The 23,239-nt window shown below is 40.9% G+C and overlaps 1 protein-coding gene across 6 annotated transcripts in view; it reads left to right on the forward strand.

Annotated features, from left to right (window-relative positions):
• Nucleotides 1–23,239, forward strand: part of depdc5 (DEP domain containing 5, GATOR1 subcomplex subunit) — a 267,024-nt gene that overhangs the window by 39,892 nt on the left and 203,893 nt on the right. For all 6 annotated transcript variants that reach the window (XR_012100187.1, XM_073055636.1, XM_073055639.1 and 3 more), the window contains exon 11: nt 8,440–8,512. Coding sequence is in view for 5 of the 6 variants with exons in the window: in XM_073055636.1 (XP_072911737.1) it covers nt 8,440–8,512 (73 nt within the window). In the remaining variant the exon portion in view is untranslated. The remainder of the gene's footprint in view (nt 1–8,439; nt 8,513–23,239) is intronic.

Genomic DNA, 23,239 nt, shown 5'->3' on the forward strand with positions numbered 1-23,239 from the left:
CATCACTAGCATCCACAGCTAATGAAAAAGGTTTTTCAAAGTCAGGTGCCTTAAGCACAGGTTGTTCACATATCATTGTTTTCAATTTTTCAAATGCTTCCTGACAAAACACTGTCCACACAAACTTCACATTCTTCTGCAGAAGATTAGTTAATGGAAGGGCAACATTAGCAAAATTCTTACAAAATTTTCGATAATATCCTACCATTCCCAAAAACCTTCTGAGAGTTTTTTTCCCCGTCGGAGTGGGAATTTCTAAAATTGCCTGAACTTTTGCCTGAACAGGAGCTACCTTACCTTGACCTACAACATAACCAAGGTAAGTCACAGTAGCATGTCCAAGTTCACTCTTGGCTAAATTAATAGTCAAGTTAGCTTTTGAAAGCTTTTCAAACAATTTCTCCACCGCAATTATGTGTGCTTCCCAAGTATCATTTCCTGTCACTAAATCATCAATATAAGCATCAGTATCTTTCAATCCCTGAATCACAGAGTTAATCATCCTCTGAAAAGTACCTGGCGCATTCTTCATCCCAAATGGAAGAACATTATACTCATATAACCCAGATGGAGTTACAAATGCAGAAATCTCTCTACCTCTGTCTGTTAATGGAACACACCAATACCCTTTCAATAAATCAATCTTTGTAAGGAACTTTGCTTTCCCAACTTTATCTACACAATCATCTATATGCATCTGTTTTCGTTACAGCATTCACCTTTCTATAGTCCGTACAAAACCTAATACTACCATCAAGTTTTGGCACCATTACACATGGCGAACTCCAATTCGAGTTAGAATGTCTAATAATATCATTCTCTAACATGTATTCAATTTCTTTCTCAGCAAGTTCACATTTTTCCATGTTCATCCTATATGGATGTTGTTTAATAGGTTTGGCATCTCCAACATCTACATCATGTGAAGCTATAGTAGTCCTTCTCGGAACATCTGGAAACAAATCCTTATACTTAAAAATCAATTCCTTCATCTGTTGTTTCTGCTCTAGCTGTAAATGTGCTAATTTCTCATCCATATTTTCCAAAATAGTCGAATTAGGTAACCTAACAGAAACAATGTTAGATTTAGAATGAAAGTCAGATGAATCATCTATCATGTTCCCAGTTAAATCCAACTCATTCTCACTAACCACAACAGTCACAGTATCAGATTGTTTCTCAAAATATGGTTTAATCATATTTATGTGGCAAAGTTGTGTTGACCTTCTACGATCTGGAGTTTTTATTACATAATCCACATCATTAACTCTAGACACAATTTCATAAGGTCCATGAAATCTAGCTTGTAAAGGATTTATCTGCACTGGGAAAAAAACCAACACCTTATCTCCAGGCTTAAACATCCTCATCCTAGCTTCCTTATCATACCAAGTCTTCATTTTCCCCTGAGCCAACTTCAAATTTTCCTTGGCTAAGCTACAAGCTTTATGTAACCTGTCCTTAAATTTCAAAACATAGTCCAACAAATTAGTATGCACTTCCTTACTAATCCACTGTTCCTTCAATAAAGCTAAAGGTCCTCTAACTCTATGTCCAAACACAAGTTCAAATGGACTAAAACCTAAAGATTCCTGTACCGATTCCCTTACTGCAAATAAAAGTAAGTTTATACTCTCATCCCAGTCACCTTCATTCTCCACACAATATGTCCTAATCATATTCTTGAGAGTAGAATGAAACCTCTCCAAAGCACCTTGCGATTCTGGATGGTATGCAGACGAAGTAATTTGCTTAGCTCCCAATTTATAAACTATCTGTTGAAACAATCCAGACATAAAATTACTACCTTGATCAGTTTGTATTTCCTTAGGCAATCCAAAATAAGTAAAGAATTTTATAAGAGCCTTCGTCACAGTTTTAGCTTTTATATTCCTAAGTGGTACTGCCTCTGGAAACCTAGACGAAGTACACATGATAGTCAACAAATACTGATAACCAGTTTTTGTCTTTGGTAATGGACCAACACAATCTACAATAACTTTAGAAAACGGTTCACCAAATGCTGGAATAGGTTTTAATGGAGCTACTGGTGTAACCTGATTTGGTTTACCCACAATTTGACAAGTATGGCACGTCTTACAAAACATCGCCACATCTTTTCTTAAACCAGGCCAGTAAAAATGTTTTAAAATCTTGTCCACAGTTTTCCTTACCCCTTGATGTCCACCTAAAGGCACACTATGAGCTAAAGTCAAAATCTCATTCCGATAAACTTTAGGAACAACTACCTGGTAAACAACATTCCATTCCTCACTTGCAGGAATTGTAGGCGACCTCCACTTCCTCATCAACACTCCTTTTTCCAAGTAATATCCTACTGACACCTTCTCAATTTCACTACCTAGTAAAGCTTGTTCCCTTAATTTTATAATCTCAGGATCTCTATTCTGCTCTGCTATCATCTCCTTCCGTGACAAAGATAAATCTTCATAGTCAGACTTACTCCCAGAACCTTGTTCAAACAACGAAGGTAAGAAAGTTTCTGACACATCCTCAAAACTCAAATCCTGAGTTGAACAGTCATGAGTAACAACCTCATTCTGCACATCAATCTTTTTAGCCATAGCTCTAGTCACAACACAAGAAGAATCTGTGTTAGAATTCACCTCTGGTACCTCTGATTCCATTGTCAAATGCACTTCAGGAAAAACTTGTCCACCTGCCAAGTCATTACCTAACAATAAAGAAATACCCCTCACAGGTAAGCTATGCTGTAATCCTACCTTAACAAATCCTGTAACCAACCCTGACTTTAAATTTACTTCATGTAAACGTACAGGCATAAAATCACTTCCAACACCTCTTATGTAATTTACCTCACCAGTATCACTCTCTTCATTAAACTTCAACACACTATCTAACATCAGTGATTGAGAAGCTCCAGTATCCCTAAGAATCTTTATTGGCACCAGAGTAGATCCTTCTTTCAAGGATACAAACCCTTCAGTTATAAAATGATCATATCCCTTTCTAACTTTGTCAGACTCTAACAAATCCTCATTTGTGTTTACCAAACCCTGTAACTTTACAGGTGCTTCAGTATGTTGCACACAAGCATCCGGAACTGCATCCTTCTCTTTCTTTTTCAATTTGAAACAGTTAGCTATTACATGGCCAGGCTTCTTACAATAGTTACAAATAAGACCAAACTGTCTTTCCTTCACAGGTTTTCCTTCCTCCTTACCTCTCTCATTAACCTCTAATTTAATTTCTGATTTACCTTGAGTCTCCATATTATTTTTCCTCTTAAAAATTCTACCCTGAGGAAATTTATTCTTATGGATTAAAACATACTCATCAGCTAATCTAGCACAGTCCTGCAATTTATCAGTATCCCTCTCATTTAAGTAGGTCCTTACTTCAACAGGAATGCTTCTTTTAAATTCCTCCATCAAAATCAGCTCTCTCAATGTCTCATAGTCCTCATCTACATTTTGAGAAGAAACCCATCTCTCAAAACACATAGCTTTATCATAGGCAAATTCCACATAAGTCTTTTCCACAGACTTTTTCAAACTCCTGAATCTTTCCCTGTACGCTTCTGGGACCAATTCATACGATTTGAGAATATTTTCTTTCACAATATCATAATCTAATGCTTGCGCAGCAGTTAAAGCTGTGTAAACCTGTTGTGCCTTGCCTTTGATTACACTCTGTAATAACACTGACCATTTATCTTTCGGCCACTCTGACATCCGAGCAATAGTTTCAAAATGTTGAAAATATCTTTCCACTTCTGTTTCACTAAATGGAGGGACCAATTTAATTTCTTGGCTAGCAACAAACGGTTTTTTAGAATCAGCAGACTGTTCTACAGACCTTAATTTAGCCATTGCATATTCAAAATCTCTCTGCTTTTGTTCAGCTTCCAATTTACACCTTTCTAACATCATTTGTTCAATTTGCAACTGCATCTCCAGATTACTTATTGGAAACGATTCTAAAATCGATTCTTCAAAATGACCCGAAGCCACAAAATGTGATGCGATCTTTCTCTGTATTACAGCTTTTGACGTAGTTGGCAAGATCCCTTTAAGATGCAACCGATTAGCAATCTCAGACACTTCAGTTTTTTTTGCCTTCGCTAACAAATCCGCGTCTGGCGAATCCAGAAACTCATCAATATTCATCGTTGCCGAATACCACTCACAAGCCAATCAAACAAAAAAAAATCGAGCAATCCCCGTTACCAAAACACCGATTCAAAATTCAAAAAACTTTTTAAAATCAAATAATTCAATTCCGAACGTAGCCCCCATAATTATGTTACGTATTCGGGCAACAATAATATAGATGAGTTAGGCAAGGGGTTTTATAACAAATAACACGTTTATTAAACACTGATAACAAACCCCCTTCAAAAGTAAACAAACCCAAACAATGACCCGAAACCAGCTGCTGGCAGCTGGTCAGACAGTTCTTAATAGCTTTGCAGTCTCAAACAGTCTTTAAAGCGGTATTGAAACGAACTCAGTTCGTTAAAGCGATATGCCGAATGAAAACAGTTCAAAGAACGATATGCCGACAGTTCAAAAGCTCACGGTACTTTTAAAAGGAGAGACTTTTTTAAAGCGATTTAAATTCTCTTCCACGTCGATGTCCTTCGATTCCCAGCGTCGAACTCCCACGTCGAATTTTATTAAATATAACAACTTAAAGTGACTGACCTCTCTTCCACACTATTCTCAAACCCTTTCTGGTCATCCCAGGGGTCAACAGCGAGAATAGTCAACGAAATCCTTCCGAATGAGGATCACACAAGGTCGAAGTCAATCCATCCACCGTGTCGAAAATCGATTCTTCTCGATTTGTCTTCCAAATTCTTATCTTCACTCTCCATCAGCAAAGAAACCGTTGGCTCTGACCTTTTAAACTTTAGGCATTATATAAAACTTCATTTTTAACTAAACTGCGTCATCACATTAAATCACCCAGTAACATGAAGTCATCTTGGCAAATCCAGCCACGAACTGCCCCACCTGACAGGGTGGATCTTCCTTTTATACCCTGTAGAAAAAACCTGTCACATGACCTCTACTGGCGGGAAAATGACATCACTCCACCATTACCTCATGTCCAGTATAACTTCAACCCCAGTCACGTGACAAGGGTACCACTGTCACGTGTCACGGGTACGTAACAATAGGATGATTTGGCTGATAAATGCTTGGCTGAGGAATTGGTACAGGGGGGCTTGCTTTCAGATTTCTGAATCTTTGGGATCTCTTCTGGGGAAGGTATGGCCTTTACAGAAAGGATGGGTATCAACAACCTAGCAGGCAGCTTGCCACAGCTGTTGGGGGGGGGGTTTAGACATCAGGGGGATGGGAACCGGAGTGATAGGGCTGAGGATGGGGAAAGGACATCCAAGGACACAAATTGTATCAAAAGTACAGGCAGAGGGGATAGTGTGGTATTTCTGTTAGTAAAAAATGAAATCAAATCATTAGAAAAAGGTGATATAGGATAGGAAGATGTAGAATCCTTCTGGGTAGAGTTAAGAAACTGCAAAGGTAAAAAGACCCTGATGGGTGTTGAACAAATAGTAGCCAGTATGTGGGGTTCAAATTATAATAGCAGATAGGAAAAAAAGCATGTAAAAAGGGCAAAGTCATGGGGGACTTCAATATGCAGGTTGATTGGGGAAAGTCAGATTAGTGCTGAATCCTAAGAGAGAACTTGTAGAATACTTATGAGATGGCTTTTGAGAGGTTTGTGGTTAAATCCACTGAGAAAGACAATTTTGGATTGGTTGTTGTGTAGTAAACCAAATTTGATTAGGGAGCTTAAGGTATAGGAACCCTTTGGGAAGTAGTGATCATAATATGATAGAATTCACCCTGCAGTTTGAGAGGGAGAAGCTAAAGTCAGATGTATTAGTATTATAATGGAGTAAAGGGAGTCATGAGAGAGGAGCTGGTGAAAGTTGATTGGGAGGGGTCACTAACAGGGACGGCAGCAGAACAGCAATGGCTGAAGTTTCTGGGAGCAATTCAAAAACAGCAGGACAGACCCATCCCAAGGAAGAATGTTCTATAGGGAGGATGACACAACTGTGACAAGAGAAGTCAAAGACTGCATAAAAGCAAAAGAGAGGGATATAATATAGCATAAATTAGTGGGAAGTTAGAGGATTGGAATTCTTTTAAAAACTGACAGAAGGCAACTACAGAGCCATAAGGAGAGAAAGATGAAATTTGAAGGTAAGCTAGCCAATAATGTAAGAGTCAATATCAAACGTTTGTTCAGATATACTGTATAAAGAGTAAAACAGAGGTAAGAATGGGTATTGGATACTGGAAAATGACACTAGAGGGGTATTAATGGGGGAACAAAGAAATGGTGGAGGAACCTAAGTATTTTCTGTCAGTCTTCACTGTAGAAGGCACTAGCAGAATGACAGAAATAGTTGTCTATTTTTCTAAGGTCCATGTACCTATCCAAGAGTCTTTTAAAAGACCCTATTATATCTGCCTCCACCACTATCGCCAGTAGCCCATTCCATGCACTCACCACTGTGCATTAATTAATAAATAAATAAATAGACAGACAGATAAATAAATAAATTAATAATAATAATAATTAAAAAAATAACTTAACCCTGACATCTCCTCTGTACTACTTCCAAGCACCTTAAAACTGTGCCCTCTCATGTTAGTCATTTCAGCCCTGGGAAAAAGCCTCTGACTATCCACACTATCAATGCCTCTTAATCATCTTATACGCCTCTATCAGGTCACCTCTCATCCTCCATCGCTACAAGGAGAAAAGGCCAAGTACACTCAACCTATTCTTATAAAGCATGCTTCCGAATCCAGGCAACATCCTTGTAAATCTCCTTTCCACCCTTTCTTTAGTTTTCACATCCCTCCTGTAGTGAGGCGACCAGAACTGAGCACAGTACTTCAAGTGAGGTCTGACCAGGGTCTTATATAGCTGCAACATTACCTCTTGGCTCCTAAACTCAATCCCACGATTGATGAAGGCCAATGTACCGTATGCCTCCTTAACCACAGAGTCAACCTTCGCCGCAGCTTTGAGTGTCCTATGGACTCAGACCCCAAGATCCCTCTGATCCTCCACACTGCCAAGAGTCTTACCATTAATACTATATTCTGCCATCATATTTGACCTACCAAAATGAACCACCTCACACTTACCTGGGTTGAACGCCATCTGTCACCTCTCAGCCCAGTTTTGCAACCTATCAATGACCCGCTGTAACCTCTGACAGCCCTCCACACTATCCACAACACCTCCAACCCTTTTGTCATCATAGTCAGGATGTCAAAGGTTGCACGGAGAAGGCAGGAGAATGTTGTTGAGCCATGATGCAATGGCCTAATTCTGCTCCAATCTGTTATGGTCTTATGTTATTTAAAGAATTTTTTGGGAGGAAAAGTCTGTGACTTCATGTATTCCCTCGCTGACTTTAATATCTTTTTCTTTAATGAATGTTCTTGCTGCATATGGTTCTCTGGCCTTCTCACCAGCTCACCACTGGCATCCTGCACCTCTGCTCATGGAACTGAACAGGTGCTGAGAGTCATCATGTCACACACTAGGAAATTTGCAGATGCTGGAAATTCAAACAATAACACACACAAAATGCTGGTGGAACACAGCAGGCCAGGCAGCATTTTGTGTATGTCACACACTATTCTTTTTTGGATTCATGTTCTTTGTTATCTCCATACACTTTCCCCAGTAACATTACCTGACCTTCTGATGCACATCAAGTTACTTTATCACCACCTTACAGATCCTGCTGCATGGCCCGATGTTTTTATATTTTTCATTGTTGTTAACGCTGTTTCCATCTCAAGAGTAAATTCCAATGTCCAGTTCCCTTTACTCAAATCATCTGATAACTGAGCTCCGCAAGAAACCCTGGGGTTCAGCTCTCCAAACCTTCACTTTCAGCCACTCCCTGCTTTCCATTACTTTGTGAGTGGTTCTGTCAACAAAATCTCATCTGCTTATCAGATATGGAACTGGTTCTTCTCACCGGAAGGCAGAACTGCTGAACAAGTAGTGTATTCTGTGCCTGTTCGCAGTTCTGGCCACCTCCACCCCTCCTGCAGCTCTGGCTGCCTCGTGGTTAGCACAATTACTGATCACCAATTGGAGTTTGATTTCAACCATGGTCTGTAAGGAGCTTGTACATTCTCTCTATGCTCATGTGGGTTTCTTATGGTTTTGGGAATGCTATGTTGGTGCTTGAATCATGGCGACACTTGCAGGCTGCCCAGCACATTCTCTGACTGTTGTGTTGTTGACCCAAACAATGCATTTCACTGTATATTTTAATATTTCCATGTAAACATGACAAATTTAGCTAATCTAATCTAATATATATGATCCCATCCTGCTGCTTTCACATGCATACCGTACTCTGATCTGTTGTGTTGGCTCCAGATGAATTTCCTGAGAGTCACCGATCCTCTATTCAGCAGGACCACGAGGGAAGATTCTATGAAGACTTTTATAAGTAAGTTTTTAATAAAATTGACTTGGTTTTTCCTTGTCTTCCACCCTGTGGGGCATGTGTTTCCCTGAATGATATTAAACTCTAAGTCATGGAAGGAGGTGATTCATTGGGGCCCAAAGTTTTAGCTGAACAGCAGGGTTATGTTTGTGCCTTTGTTGGACTGTCTTTAACTTCGGTTTAGTCTTTGATGTTATTTGGGAAAATATCCCAGAGAGAGGCAACATGGTGTCAGGTTAGTTATAATAAGCAGCTGGAGCAACTAGTGAATTGTTCATATTGAGATGCTGTTTGTACCAAACAATTTTGATCCATATAACTATTTATCATATTGCCAGTTGTTTGGATCTTCAATCAGAACAGCAGCTGAGTTGAGATTCACCAACAGACAGGGTAGTTGTCAGAACTTTGGGATGAGCTTCTGGTTCCAGAATTCATAACATGGTGAACAGGTTCGCAAGACACAGATCTGAGACTGACCTTACAAGACTCAGATCCGAGACCGACCTCATAATTCCTTCCTCACAAGAAACAGATCCGAGACCAACCTCATAATTCTTTCCTCACAAGGCACAGATCTGAGACTGACCTCACAATTTCTTTCTCACAAGACGCAGATCCGAGACCGACCTCACAATTCTTTCCTCTTCAAGACACAGATCCAACACTGACCTCACAATTCCTTCTTTCCTGCTGTCCTTCTATTCGTTTGTTTCTCTTTGCATGTTTCTTAGTGGCTTGTGTAATTTTCTTCTGAAGCTCACTCTTGTTCTGGAAGTGTATGTCTGTCTATCTTGACATATCCAATGAAGTATGGACAGGAGGCTGAAATCTCTTCAGGAATATTAAGTGATATGGCTGAGCATGAAGGGTGTCCAATCGATTGAACAATAGAATTGGCACCTGACTTGGGACCATTGTGACTCAATACATGTACAGCAAATAATTTGTAAGATGGCGATTGTTTAGCTGCTCCGAACTTTTGTTCTGTTACTGTCGCTATCTTTGCACTAAACGTCTCCATTTTTTAAACCTTAGTTAGGAATTATTTCGGTATCTCTTACTTGCCTGTGAATATATCTAACTTACAATGTCTAGCAAGAGTTCTAAATCCGGGAGAAAAGAAGCTATGACCCCCTCGGACGAGACTCTGGTTGCGCTCGGAAAGCTCCGAGACAAAATTTTAAAGGAATTTAAAACCGCTTTCAAACAGTTAGAAGACAAACTGGATCGGATCAATGATAAAGTGGACAAGCATGCTGAACACTTATCTCGCATCGATTCGACTTCTGAAGATTTAGAAAGTCGTGTTCTATACTTGGAGACTCTCTGTTCCAGCTTAGAGGAAAAATCTAACAAACTTCTTTCCAAAATGGTGGATCTCGAAAATCGCAGCAGGCGCTGCAACCTCAGAATTCTTAGATTGCCAGAGGCGACCGAACAGGGATCAACCGTGAAGTTTTTCGCCGAGTTTCTCTGTGAGATATTCGGGAAAGATTTGCTTCCGAAGCCGCCCGAGCTCGAACGGGCACACAGAGTTTACGTTCCCCCCGGAATTCTGGGCTCCCGTCCGCGACCAGTAGTCTTGTGTTTCCATCAATACCAGGTAAAACACAGTCTGATTGTAGAGGTGCATCGCAGGGGGTCTTTTCCTTTCCAGGATACAACCATTCGCTTTGTGGAAGATTTTGCACCCCAGACCTTAAAGATGCGCGCTGAGTTTAAAGGCGCAATGAAAGTGCTTTTTGATCGTGGTTTCAAACCTTCTCTTTGCAATCCTGCCGATCTACGAATCAAGCTTAATACCGGGAAATACAAGTGGTTCAAATCAGCGAAGGAAGCTGAAGCGTTTGTGGCAAGTCTTCCAGCTATCCAGTCATCTTCGGAATCTGATCGGACCTCCTAAAATGGTGGATAAATACTCCTCGTAGTAAAATTACTTTTTCTGGACTCAGACTTCACTTGAATCACTCGGACACTATTCATTGAAACTTTAAGGGCTGTTGACAATTTCTCCCGGGATTTGGTGTGTGTGTAATCTATTTTTATTCTTGTATAACTTTACCTACAGAGTTCTACAACTAACTCTAACTTGTTTTGGAGGTTCGAAGTCTTTAGTGAAGGCCTCCCTGTTTGTTGGTTCACAGTTTAATTGCTGATTTATTTTTCCTTTTTTTAAGATATTTATTTATTTTATCTTTTTTCTTTTCTTCACCCCTTTTTTCTAATCTCTGAATTTTTTTCTCCCTTCTCTGTAAATGGTTGATAAATACTCGTCTTGAATTTATAAGTTTCCCCTTCCTCTTTTTTCTTTTTCTTTCTTACCTTTTTTTTTCCCTTTCTCTTACTTTATTCTTCTATAATTTTTCGCGGGTAGGTTAGTTTTGGTTTTCTTCTGATTCTCTCTGTATTAAGTTTTATATTTCTGCAGAAGGTATTCTAATCTGTAGTTATGTTTTCTAGTGCATAAACTAGTTACTATTTGCTATAGTATTTATACGGAACTGTTGTTAATGACACAGATCTGGAAGTTGTATTTGGGTTACTTTTTTTGGTAGAGCTAGCTACGTGTTTTGGTAGCCGTCTAGTTTTGGGTTGTGCGGGTGGGGTGGATTTTCCAGTTCCAACATCACTCACTGTATTTATTGTTTCTCTTTATTGCTCAGGACATGTATATGTTTTGATTTCACGAATCTATGTTTACATCTCTGCTCCCAGACTGCTATTGTACTGCTTGACTTTTTATATGCCTGCTGCCTTTTATGCATTAGTAATTGATAATGGCTAGTGCACTTAAGTTCCTGAGCTGGAATGTAAAGGGATTGAATCACCCTGTTAAAAGGAGGAAGGTATTCTCACATATCAAATAACTCAAAGCTGACATTGCTTTCCTTCAAGAAACTCATATTCGTTGTTTTGATAACTCCCGGCTTCTGTCAAAGTGGGCGGGTCAGCATTTTCATTCATCCTTTGCCGCTAAAGCTAGGGGAGTCTCCATTCTTATTAACTCAAATATTCCTTTTGAACTCCATAATAAAATATCTGATACAAATGGCCGTTTTATTATTGTTTCTGGTAAACTATAACACTAAAGTTGCACTAGCAAACCTGTATGCCCCCAACTTTGATGATGTTAACTTTTTTTGAACGGTTTTTTTCCTCACTACCAGACTTAAATTCATACTCTCTTATACTGGGTGGTGACTTCAACTGTTGGTTGGATCCTAAACTGGACCGATCGTCCTCTGTTACCAGATCACCTACTAAATCTGCCTTAGCTATTCAATCGTTTCTCTCTAATTTTGGTATCTCTGATATATGGCGTTTCCTCCATCCTACGGAGAGAGATTATTCTTTTTTCTCACATGTTCACCATACCTTCACTAGAATTGACTATTTCTTACTTGATAACCAACTTATCCCATTTGCCCACTCTTGTGACTATCAGAGTATACTGATTTCTGACCATGCCCCAATTACCCTCTCTCTGAACTTTCCTGGTCTCCCTCAGAGGAATAAACACTGGTGGTTCGATTCAACTTTATTATCGGATGATGATTTCGTAAAATTTATTAAGGACCAGATAACCTTTTATTTTAACACTAATACATCACCTGAAGTGCCATCCCAGATTGTCTGGGATGCCATGAAAGCATATCTGAGGGGTCAAGTAATCTCTTACACAGCGAATCTCAATAGAAGATCCTGTGCAGATCGAGCAGACCTCATTAACCAGATTAAAGATTTGGATCAAATATATGCCCAAACTAAGAACCCTGAATTATACAAGAAGCGCGTTGAACTCCAAACTAAATTTAACCTTCTGTCCACTCAACCTGTCGAACGCCAACTTCTCGAAAGCAAGAGTTGCTTTTACATTCATGGGGATAAGTCTGGTAAATTCCTAGCCAATCAGCTGAGACGTTCCAAAGCCAAACAACATATTACAAAGATCCGGAAGGAGAATGGAGACTTTACATTGGATCATTTAGAAATTAATGACGCATTTAAAAATTTTTATTCTCGGCTTTATTCCTCTGAATCTCTGAATGACAATATCTCTGTGGATCAATTTTTACAGAATCTGAATATCCCCTCACTTTCATCTGATTTCAAAGCCAAACTCAATGTGCCTATATCATCAGAAGAAATATCTTTTGCAATTTCTGCACTGTCCTCAGGGAAATCTCCTGGACCTGATGGGTTCCCTGTAGAATTTTATGAATCATTCTCTTCACTTCTTTCTCCTCAGTTACTTTCAGTATTATCTGACTCGTTTAATTATGGCAAATTGCCACCCTCTTTCAATGAGGCATGTATTATTCTTCTTTTAAAAAAGGGCAAAGACCCAACAGAGTGTTCCTCGTACAGGCCGATCTCTCTGCTCAATGTTGATGTAAAGATCTTAGCTAAAGTGTTGGCTCATAGATTAGAAACCGTTATTCCCACCATTATCTCTGGTGACCAAACAGGCTTTATTAAAAACCATCTCCCTTTTTTTAACATTCGGCATCTATTTAATATTCTATACTCAGCTCCAACTGGGACTCCTGAATGTGTTATCTCCCTTGATGCGGAGAAAGCATTTGATCGTATAGAGTGGAACTACCTTTTTGCAGTCTTAGAAAAATTTGACCTCGGCCAAAGTTTCATCTCTTGGATCCAATTGCTGTACCTGTGTCCTACTGCTTCTGTTCTAACTAATTTTCAGAAATCCCAAGTATTTAATCTCAAACGTGGCACCCGTCAGGGATGCCCCTTAAGTCCCTTTCTCTTTGATTTGGCAATAAACCTCTGGCGATAGCATTTCGAAATTGTCCTGAATTGACCGGGATTTGGAGAGGGGGTGTTGAGCATAAAGTTTCTCTCTGTGCTGGTGACTTATTACTCTTTCTCTCAAATCCATTTACATCCTTACCTCTAATGTTTTCACTTCTTGACCAGTTTAGCCAGATCTCTGGCTATGAACTCAATTTACATAAGAATGAACTTTTCCCAATTAATAAAGAAGCACAAGAACTAATATTTCGTGATCTCCCTTTTAAAGTAGTCCATAATCAATTTACTTATCTTGGAATTACAGTCACAAGGAAGTTTAAAGATCTCTTTCGTGAAAACTTTGTCAATCTTTCATATGCTATAAAACAGAGTCTGGTACAATGGTCACCTCTATCTATGTCTTTGGTAGGTCGTATTAATGTTGTTAAAATGTATGTTCTCCCCAAATTTTTATACTTATTTCAATCTATCCCAATTTTTATTCCTAAATCTTTTTTTGATTCCTTAGACTCTATTATTTTGTCATATCTGTGGCAGAATAAGCGCTCTAGAATTAATAAAATCCACCTCCAAAAATCTAAAAAAGAGGGTGGCATGGCTTTACCTAACTTTTGCTTATATTACTGGGCAGCTTATATACGTTGTGCTGCCTTCTGGTCTTTCTTCCACGGTCAACCCGAGTGCCCTAACTGGGTGGCAATGGAGTTGAGCTCCACTAAAGAATTGTCTATATCTGCACTTCTTGGCTCTGCACTCCCTAGCAGTCTGCCCAGATCAATAGCTAATCCTCTTGTTAGACACACTTTGTGTATATGGGCTCAGTTCAGGAAATGCTATGGTTTCCAGGGGTTTTCCGTTTCTAGCCCTGTCGCACATAATCACCTTTTTTTCCCTGCTACGTACGATTCAGCATTCCATGTTTGGTACAGGAAGGGCATTAGACATTTTGAAGATCTCTTCATTGATAATCGCTTCGCTTCTTTTCAGCAGCTCTCTGTTAAGTTCAACCTGCCTAACGCTCACTTTTTCAGATATCTCCAAATCCGACACTTTACTGCTCCTTTAATTCCTAACTTTCCTGAAATGCCTGCGAAAAATGCTATGGACCTATTTTTTACCATTAATCCACTAGGTAAAGGTTTAATATCAATTATCCGAGATAACCTAGCAGCCTTACGACGGGCCCCTGTGGATAAAATTAAAATGGCCTGGGAGCAGGATTTAAATATCTCCTTATCCGAGGAGAGCTGGGACTCAGTTCTCAAATCGGTTAACTCAACCTCTCTTTGTGCTCGCCATTGCCTTTTACAGTTTAAGATTGTTCATAGAGCCCATATGTCTAAATCTAAACTATCTCGATTCTACCCTGGCATTAGTCCGCTCTGTGATAAATGCAAGAGGGGCGTGGCCTCTCTCATCCATATGTACTAGTTCTGTCCTAGCTTGGAGAAATTCTGGAAAGATGTCTTCACTACATTATCGGGTATTCTGAATCAGCACCTAGAACCTAACCCCTTAATTGCTCTGTTCGGTTTTTGGGGCGAGACAGATTTATGTCTGGGTCCGACCAAATGCCGAATACTATCCTTTGCCTCTCTCCTGGCGAGACGCTTGATCCTCCTTAGATGGAGAGATGTTGCCCCGCCCACTCATGCGCAATGGCTTAACGACATTATGGCATGCTTGGACCTCGAAAAAATTCATTATTCAGTTCTTAATTCGGATCTAAAGTTCCATAAGGTCTGGGGACCTTTTATCGAGTACTTTCATAACCTTTCTCTTGACTAGGGTTTTTTTTCTTTTTTTTTCTTCTTTTCGCTTTCAGCTCCCTTTTTTTTTCTGGTAGTAGGCATTATTATCCTCTATTGCTAAGTGTATTCACAGTCTGGGAGTTTGACTGTCCTGACTTATACTCTCTATATTGTGTGGTGGTTGGTCTGGAGTTGTTGTTTTTTTCTTGTGTTGTGGGGCTTGGGGAGGACACTAAGCTTACTTGTCTTTAATTTAGGTGCTTTTTTGTTAAATTCTCTTCCTTTGTAGCATATTGTTATTGTATGCTTAATTTTGCACTGTATTAATGCTCCTCATTGGGATTTGGGGTTTTTAATTTTGTAAAATGTTTTGAAAAACTAATAAAAAAATAAAAAAAATAAATAATTTGTGCAACTTTTTGTATGATGTTTTCTTCTTAAAGCCTAAAGATCATCCATGAAAACGGACTGGAAAAGCTTCAGTAGGAATGTGAAAACAAATACAGCCTCCTTTCAGTGAGAAGCAGGGGTGGGGAATGAAAAATTGACCAAATAGAACATACTTGGCAGGGCATTCTACGCTACTTTCTTTGTTTAAAAAAAAAAACAACTTTCTGACATCACCCCTATACTTCCCTCCAATCATCTTACAATTATGCCCTAGTATTACCCAGAAGTCTTTGGGTCCATTTGATCTTTGCCTCTTATCATCTTGTACCTCAATTAAATCACCTGTTAACGTCTTTCTCTCCAAAGAGGAAAGCGCTGGCTCACTCATAAATACTTTGGATTTGGCTTCATAAAGGAGTATGCAAGTGGTAGTACACTGAGTGTCTAATGAGAGTGAGGAATCAAAAGAATTCGGTATGGGTAAAGAAATAGATTTGGGAATGTTGATGGGAATGATAGCGATTAAGTGTCCAGAGCTGATAATCTGCATCCCAAAGTAGTTATGGGAGTATCCAAAGAATGATGGATGTATTGTCAGTATTTTCAGACAGTGATTTTCAGACCCTGTAGCAGTTTCTACAGATTGAAGGATGACTAATGTAACCCCACTATTGGGGGGAGAAAAGAGAGAGAAGAAAAACAAAAATTATAGGTTGATGCCAGTAATGGGGAAAGTGCAGGAGTCCATTCTTAGAGGTATAATAGACCATTTGGAAAACAGTGATAGTGTCAGTTAAAGTCGACATGGGTTTACAAAGGGAAGGTCATGCTTGACAATTTTCTTTGAGGATACAGCTAGTGGAGTGGGTAGAAGAGAATCGGTAGATGTTCTGTATTTGGATTTTCAGATGGCTTTCCATAAGGTTGCATGTAAGAAATACTTTGACTATGTTAATTAGAAGCTCCTTCCTAAGGGGGATGTTCTGGTTTGGCTCATCTCAGCTGTTGTCCTGAATGAAGACACAAACTGCAACGAGCTGCTGCTGTGGAAAAATGGCTTCAGAGACTCAAAAAGTGATGTGGTTGGAGATAAAAAGCTTCTGCAGGTGAAATTAGTAAGATTGGTTTAGGGATAATGTGCTGCTGTGATCAAAGAACTGACAGAAAACAAAAAAACCCAAAAAGAAACAAGAATTAATGGGTCTTATTCTGAGCAGCAGACAGTGACTGATGAGGTGCATTGGGATCAGTGCTGGGGCACCAGCTATTCCTAATATGTATCAGTAATTTGGATGGGGAAGTGAAATGTCATGTCTCCATTTTTGTAGACAACATGAAGCTGGTGGGGAGTATGAGCTGCAGAGGAATGCAGGTTTAATGTGATTTGTACAGGTTGAATGAGAAATACAGGTTTAATGTGATTTGGGCAAATTGATTTGGAATGCAGGTTTAATGTGATTTGGACAGGTTGAGTGGGGAATACCGGTTTAATGTAATTTGGGCAGGTTGAGTGGGGAATACAGGTTTAATGTGATTTGGACAGGTTGATTTGGGCAGGTTGAGTGGGAATGCAGGTTTAATGTGATTTGGACAGGTTGATTTGGGCAGGTTGAGTGGGAATGCAGGTTTAATGTGATTTGGACAGGTTGAGTGGGAATGCAGGTTTACTGTGATTTGGACAGGTTGAGTGGGGAATACCGGTTTAATGAGATTTCGGCAGGTCAAGTGAGAATGCAGGTTTAATGTGATTTGGGCAGGTTGAGTGGGAATGCAGGTTTAATGTGATTTGGACAGGTTGATTTGGGCAGGTTGAGTGGGAATGCAGGTTTAATGTGATTTCGGCAGGTCAAGTGAGAATGCGGGTTTAATGTGATTTGGGCAGGTTGAGTAGGAAATGCGGGTTTAATGTGATTTGGACAGGTTGAGTGGGAATGTAGGTTTAATGTGATTTGGACAGGTTGATTTGGGCAGGTTGAGTGGGAATGCAGGTTTAATGTGATTTGGACAGGTTGATTTGGGCAGGTTGAGTGGGAATGCAGGTTTAATGTGATTTGGACAGGTTGATTTGGGCAGGTCAAGTGAGAATGCAGGTTTAAGGTGATTTGGAAAGTTGATTGGAATGCGGGTTTAATGTGATTTGGGCAGGTTGAGTAGGAATGTAGGTTTAATGTGATTTGGACAGGTTGATTTGGGCAGGTTGAGTGGGAATGCAGGTTTACTGTGATTTGGACAGGTTGAGTGGGGAATGCAGGTTTAATGAGATTTCGGCAGGTCAAGTGAGAAAGCAGGTTTAATGTGATTTGGACGTTGATTTGGGCAGGTTGAGTGGGAATGCAGGTTTAATGTGATTTGGACAGGTTGATTTGGGCAGGTTGAGTGGGAATGCAGGTTTACTGTGATTTGGACAGGTTGAGTGGGGAATGCAGGTTTAATGAGATTTCGGCAGGTCAAGTGAGAATGCAGGTTTAATGTGATTTGGGCAGGTTGAGTGGGAATGCAGGTTTAATGTGATTTGGACAGGTTGAGTGGGAATGCAGGTTTAATGTGATTTCGGCAGGTCAAGTGAGAATGCAGGTTTAAGGTGATTTGGACAGGTTGATAAACAGAACGGGTTAATAAACAGAACAGTAGGGCAAGGTGTCAGTCCAGGCTTCGGGTATTGAGGAGTCTGATAGCTTGGGGGAAGAAACTGTTACATAGTTTGATCGTGAGAGCCCGAATGCTTCGGAGCCTTTTCCCAGATGGCAGGAGGGAGAAGAGATTGTATGAAGGGTGCATGGGGTTGTTTCCTTTGTTGTTTCCTTTGCGTATGCAGCGTGTAGTGTAAATGTCCGTGATGGCAGGAAGAGAGACCCCAATGATCTTCTCAGCTGACCTCACTATCTGCTGCAGGGTCTTACGATCCGGGATGTTGCAATTTCTGAACCAGGCAGTGATGCAGCTGCTCAGGATACTCTCAATACAACCCCTGTAGAATGTGATGAGGATGGGGGGGTGGGAGATGGACTTTCCTCAGCCTTCGCAAAAAGTAGAGACGCTGCTGGGCTTTCTTTGCTATGGAGCTGGTGTTGAGGGACCAGGTGAGATTCTCCGTCAGGTGAATACCAAGAAATTTGGTGCTCTTTACGATCTCTACTGAGGAGCCATTGATGTTCAGCGGAGAGTGGTTGCTCCGTGCCCTCCTGAAGTCAACAACCATCTCTTTTGTTTTGTTCACATTAAGAGACAGGTTGTTGGCTCTGCACCAGTCTGTTAGCCGCTGCACCTCCTCTCTGTAAGCGGACTCGTCGTTCTTGCTGATGAGACCCACCACAGTCGTGTCATCGGCGAACTTGATGATGTGTTTCGAGCTGTGTGTTGCAGCACAGTCGTGGGTCAGCAGAGTGAACAGCAGTGGACTGAGCACGCAACCCTGGGGAGCCCCCGTGCTCAGTGTGATGGTGTTGGAAATGCTGCTCCCGATCCGGACTGACTGAGGTCTCCCAGTCAGGAAGTCTAGGATCCAGTTGCAGAGGGAGGTGTTCAGGCCTGGTAGGCTTAGCTTTCCAGTCAGTTTCTGAGGGATGATTGTGTTGAATGCTAAACTGAAGTCTATGAACAGTATCCGAACGTATGTGTCTTTTTTGTCCAGGTGGGTTAGGGCCAGGTGGAGGGTGGTGGCAATGGCATCATCTGTTGAGCGGTTGTGACGGTATGTAAACTGCAGGGGGTCCAGTGAGGGGGGCAGCAGGGTCTTGATATGCCTCATGACGAGCCTCTCGAAACACTTCATGATGATGGATGTAAGTGCAACGGGACGGTAGTCATTTAGGCAGGACACTGAAGACTTCTTCGGCACGGGGACGATGGTGGCGGCCTTGAAGCATGTTGGAATGGTGGCACTGCTCGGAGAAATTTACCAATATTTTCTGCACTCTGGGAGTGTCATGGTGGATTGGTAGGCATTGTTTAAAAAATGATGTGTAGGTAAAAGGGGCAACTATAACAGTTTAACGTCTGTATTTGGGAAGTAAGGAAGAAAAAATGAGAAATCTGGATAGAAGTGGTTCCTTCACACAGGCATAGCATGGATTCATGAAGGAGTAGGTCCTGTTTGGCAAACATACTGGAGTCCTTTGAGGATGTAATGAGTGTGATGGATAGAGGGAAACAGGAAGTTTGGATTTCCAAAAGACACTCTATAAGTTGCTGCAATGGATAAGAAAGACTTATCAATTGGATAAGGATGCATGAATTTGGGGATAATGAATTAGTATGGTTGGTTGGCATCCGTTGGTCTTGAGGGAGAATGTGTAATCATCATCATCATCACAAGCCTGGGTGGAAGGTATGGAGATCCTGAGATGCCCATTGTCAAGATCCCCCTCTTGGCCTCACCAGTGAAGTCTAAAGGAAAGCTTATGAAGCAATACGTTTGGCACCAGCTTGGCTCAGGAGCTGTTGGAAGGCTGTTCAATGACATCCATCTGCCTGAGGGGCTCCACTCTGGATTTGTTGTCTGGGTTTACTCCTGTAGTCTTCGTCTCTCCTGAGGCTGCCCATAAGGTAGTGGGGCTATTTACCTATAGCTGGGGATCTGGTTTACGAGCACCGGGGTGTGTCTGCAGACCAGTGGGCTTGGGTGTTAATATGTTCAGGGGCCAGGCCTCCTCCCTGTCCTCTGTAGTTTTATCTGAGTCTGAAAGGAGTTCAGTTCCCATGTGTTGCTAGTGAGGAGGCACTACATGAGGCTTACCCACTCAGCTCTCTTCATGAGACTGATAGCCAGTGGTGGAAGTTGAAAGTGCGAGCAACAAGCACTACCCACTACACTATCACTCTAGATGTGTCACACCAACCATTTTGACACCATTAGAATACAAAATAATTAGAGCATTGTTAACCAATAGAAGGCAGTGGTGAGTGGTGTACAGCAGGGTTTGGTACTGGGCCCGCAACTGTTCACGGTGTACATTAATGATTTGGAAGAGGGGACCGAGTGTAGTGTATTGAAGTTTGCTAAATTAAGTGGAAAAGCAAATTGTGCAGCAGATGAAAGAAGCTGCAGATGGTGTGAATTTAGTCGGCTCCATCTTAGGTACTAGCCTACAAAGTACTCAGGACATCTTCAAGGAGCGGTGTTTCGGAAAGGCAATGTCCATTATTTAGGACCTCCCGCACCCAGGGCATGCCCTTTTCTCACTGTTACCATCAGGTAGGAGGTACAAAAGCTTGAAGGCACAATTCAGGAACAGCTTCTTCCCCTCTGCCATCCTAAATGGACATTGAACTCTACCTCACTTTTTAAACATATTTATGTTTTTTGCATGATTTTTAATCTATTCAATATGCATGTACTGTAATTGATTTACTTATTTATTATTAATTTTTCCTCTTCTAGATTGTGTATTGCATTGAACTGTTGCTGCAAAATTAACAAATTTCACGACACATGCCAGTGATAATAAATCTGATTCTGAGATGCAGAGAGTGTGCAGAGATGTAGATCGGTTAAGTGAATGGGCGAAAGTCTGGCAAATGGAGTACAACTTTGGTAAATGTGAGATCATCCACTTTGGTCGGAAAAATAAAAGATTCTGATTATTATTTATACAGAGAAGTTTGCAGTGTGCTGTTATACGTGGAGACTTGGAGTGTTTGTGCATAAATCAGAAAAGGTTGATTATTAATCAGGCAGATGGAATCTTTGAATCTTTGTTTCTAGAGGGCTGAACTTAAGAGCAGGGAGGTTTTATTGCAACTGTGCAGGGTACTGGTAAGGCTACATTTGAAATACTGTATACAGTATTGATCTCCTTACTTGAGGAAAGGCTTTGGTGCAGAGGAGGTTCACCAGATTGGTTCTGGAGATGAGGGGTTTAAGCTGTGAGGAGAGATTGAGTCCCTGAGATTTTACTTGTTGGAATTCAGAAGAATGAGAGGGGATCTTATCAAAACTCATAAGATTATGAAAGGGATAGATATGATTAAGGCAGAAAAGTTGATAAGTGAGGGGCTTGGCCTTGATTTGGGAGGAGTAGATTTAGGACAGAAATGAGGAAAACTGCTTTTCCCAGAGAGTAGTGAGTCTGGAATTTTCAGCTCAGAGAAGCAGCGAGGCAACCTCATTAAATAGATTTAAGATACTGTTAAAGGAATTAAGGGCTATGGGGAAAAGGCAAGTAAGTAGAGCCGAGTCCACAGTCAGATCAGCCATGATTTTATTGAATAGTGCAAGCTCGATGGGCCAGTTGGTTAACTCATAGAAACATAGAAAACCTACAGCACAATACAGGCCCTATAGCCCACAATGCTGTGCCGAACATGTACTTACTTTAGAAATTACCTCGGGTTACCCATAGCCCTTTGTTTTTCTAAGCTCCATGTACCTATCCAGGAGCCTCTTAAAAGACCCTAATGTATCCACCTTCACCACAGTCACCAGCAGCTCATTCCACTTACTCATCACTCTCTGCCTAAAAAAAAAACTTACCCCTGACATCCCCTCTGTACCTACTTCCCAGCACCTTAAAATTGTGCCCTCTCAGGTTAGCCATTTCAGCCCTGGGGAAAAAGCCATTGACTATCCACATGATCAATGCCTCTCATTATCTTATACACCTCTATCAGGTCACCTCGCAACCTCTGTCACTCCAAGGAGAAAAGGCCAAGTTCACTCAACCTATTCTCATGAGGCATGCTCCCCAATCCAGGCAACATCCTTGTAAATCTCCTCTGCACCCTTTCTATGATTTCCACATCCTTCCTGTAATGAGGCAACCAGAATTGAGCACAGTACTCCAAGTGGGGTCTGACCAGGGTCCTATACAACTGTAACATTACCTTTTGGCTCTAGAACTCAATCCCTCAGTTGATGAAGTCCAATGCATCGTATGCTGTCTTAACCACAGAGTCAACCTGCAAAGCAGCTTTGAGTGTCCTATGGACTCAGACCCCAAGATCCCTTTTGAGTTTCCACACTACCAAGAGTCTTATCATTAATACTATGGTCTGCTGCTCCTACTCCTTTTATCATCTTAGAAATGATGAGAGATGTACAATCAGGACTCTGTGTACTTGTGCAGAAATGGATTAAACAAAAGGTTAAGTAGGCAAATAATTGCAAGAGGAATTGCATACAGGAGCAGCAGCGTACTTGTATGAGCACATGGTGAGACCACAGCTTTTGTGTGAATTTTTGTCAGTCTTCTTGGGATGTCAGGACTAATGGGAGAATACACCCACCTGTACTTCCCCTCACCAGGCTCACCTATCATTTCTAGCTTGTACTCCTTACTCTCCTCCTCTTAATTGTTCTGGCTTCTTTTCCCTTCCTTTCCAGTCCCGATGAAGGGTCTTGGCATGAAATGCCAATTGTTTATTACTTTCCATAGATACTGCCTGACTTGGTGAGTTCCTCCAGTATTTTGCATCTGTTATCCTGGATTTCCAGCATCTGTGTTAATGATGGGAGAATGGGGTGATTGGCCTTTTCTCACTACAGTTGAGAAATGGGCTTCCTGTGGTGGGGAGCCCAGCACTAGGGGGTCACTGTCTGCGGTTATGTATTAGGACGAGATGAGGAGAACGTTCGGCAAAAAACGAATGGTAAACTTGAAATCATCCACATCTTGAAGCTAGATCATTGAATATTTCAGCAAGGAGCTGGATTTTGGCAGAGGATGTACTTTTTGCGGTAGTTTGTAAAATTCTGTCTTTCCCAGAACATGCTGGTGCAATTCTACACTGCCATCACCAAGAGCATTCTCACATCGGCCATTACTGTCTAGTTTGGTGCAGCTTCCTCTCACAATAGACAAAAACTACAGGA

Source organism: Hemitrygon akajei, chromosome 9 (genome assembly GCF_048418815.1).
Source record: "Hemitrygon akajei chromosome 9, sHemAka1.3, whole genome shotgun sequence".
Taxonomy (NCBI): Eukaryota; Metazoa; Chordata; class Chondrichthyes; order Myliobatiformes; family Dasyatidae; genus Hemitrygon; species Hemitrygon akajei.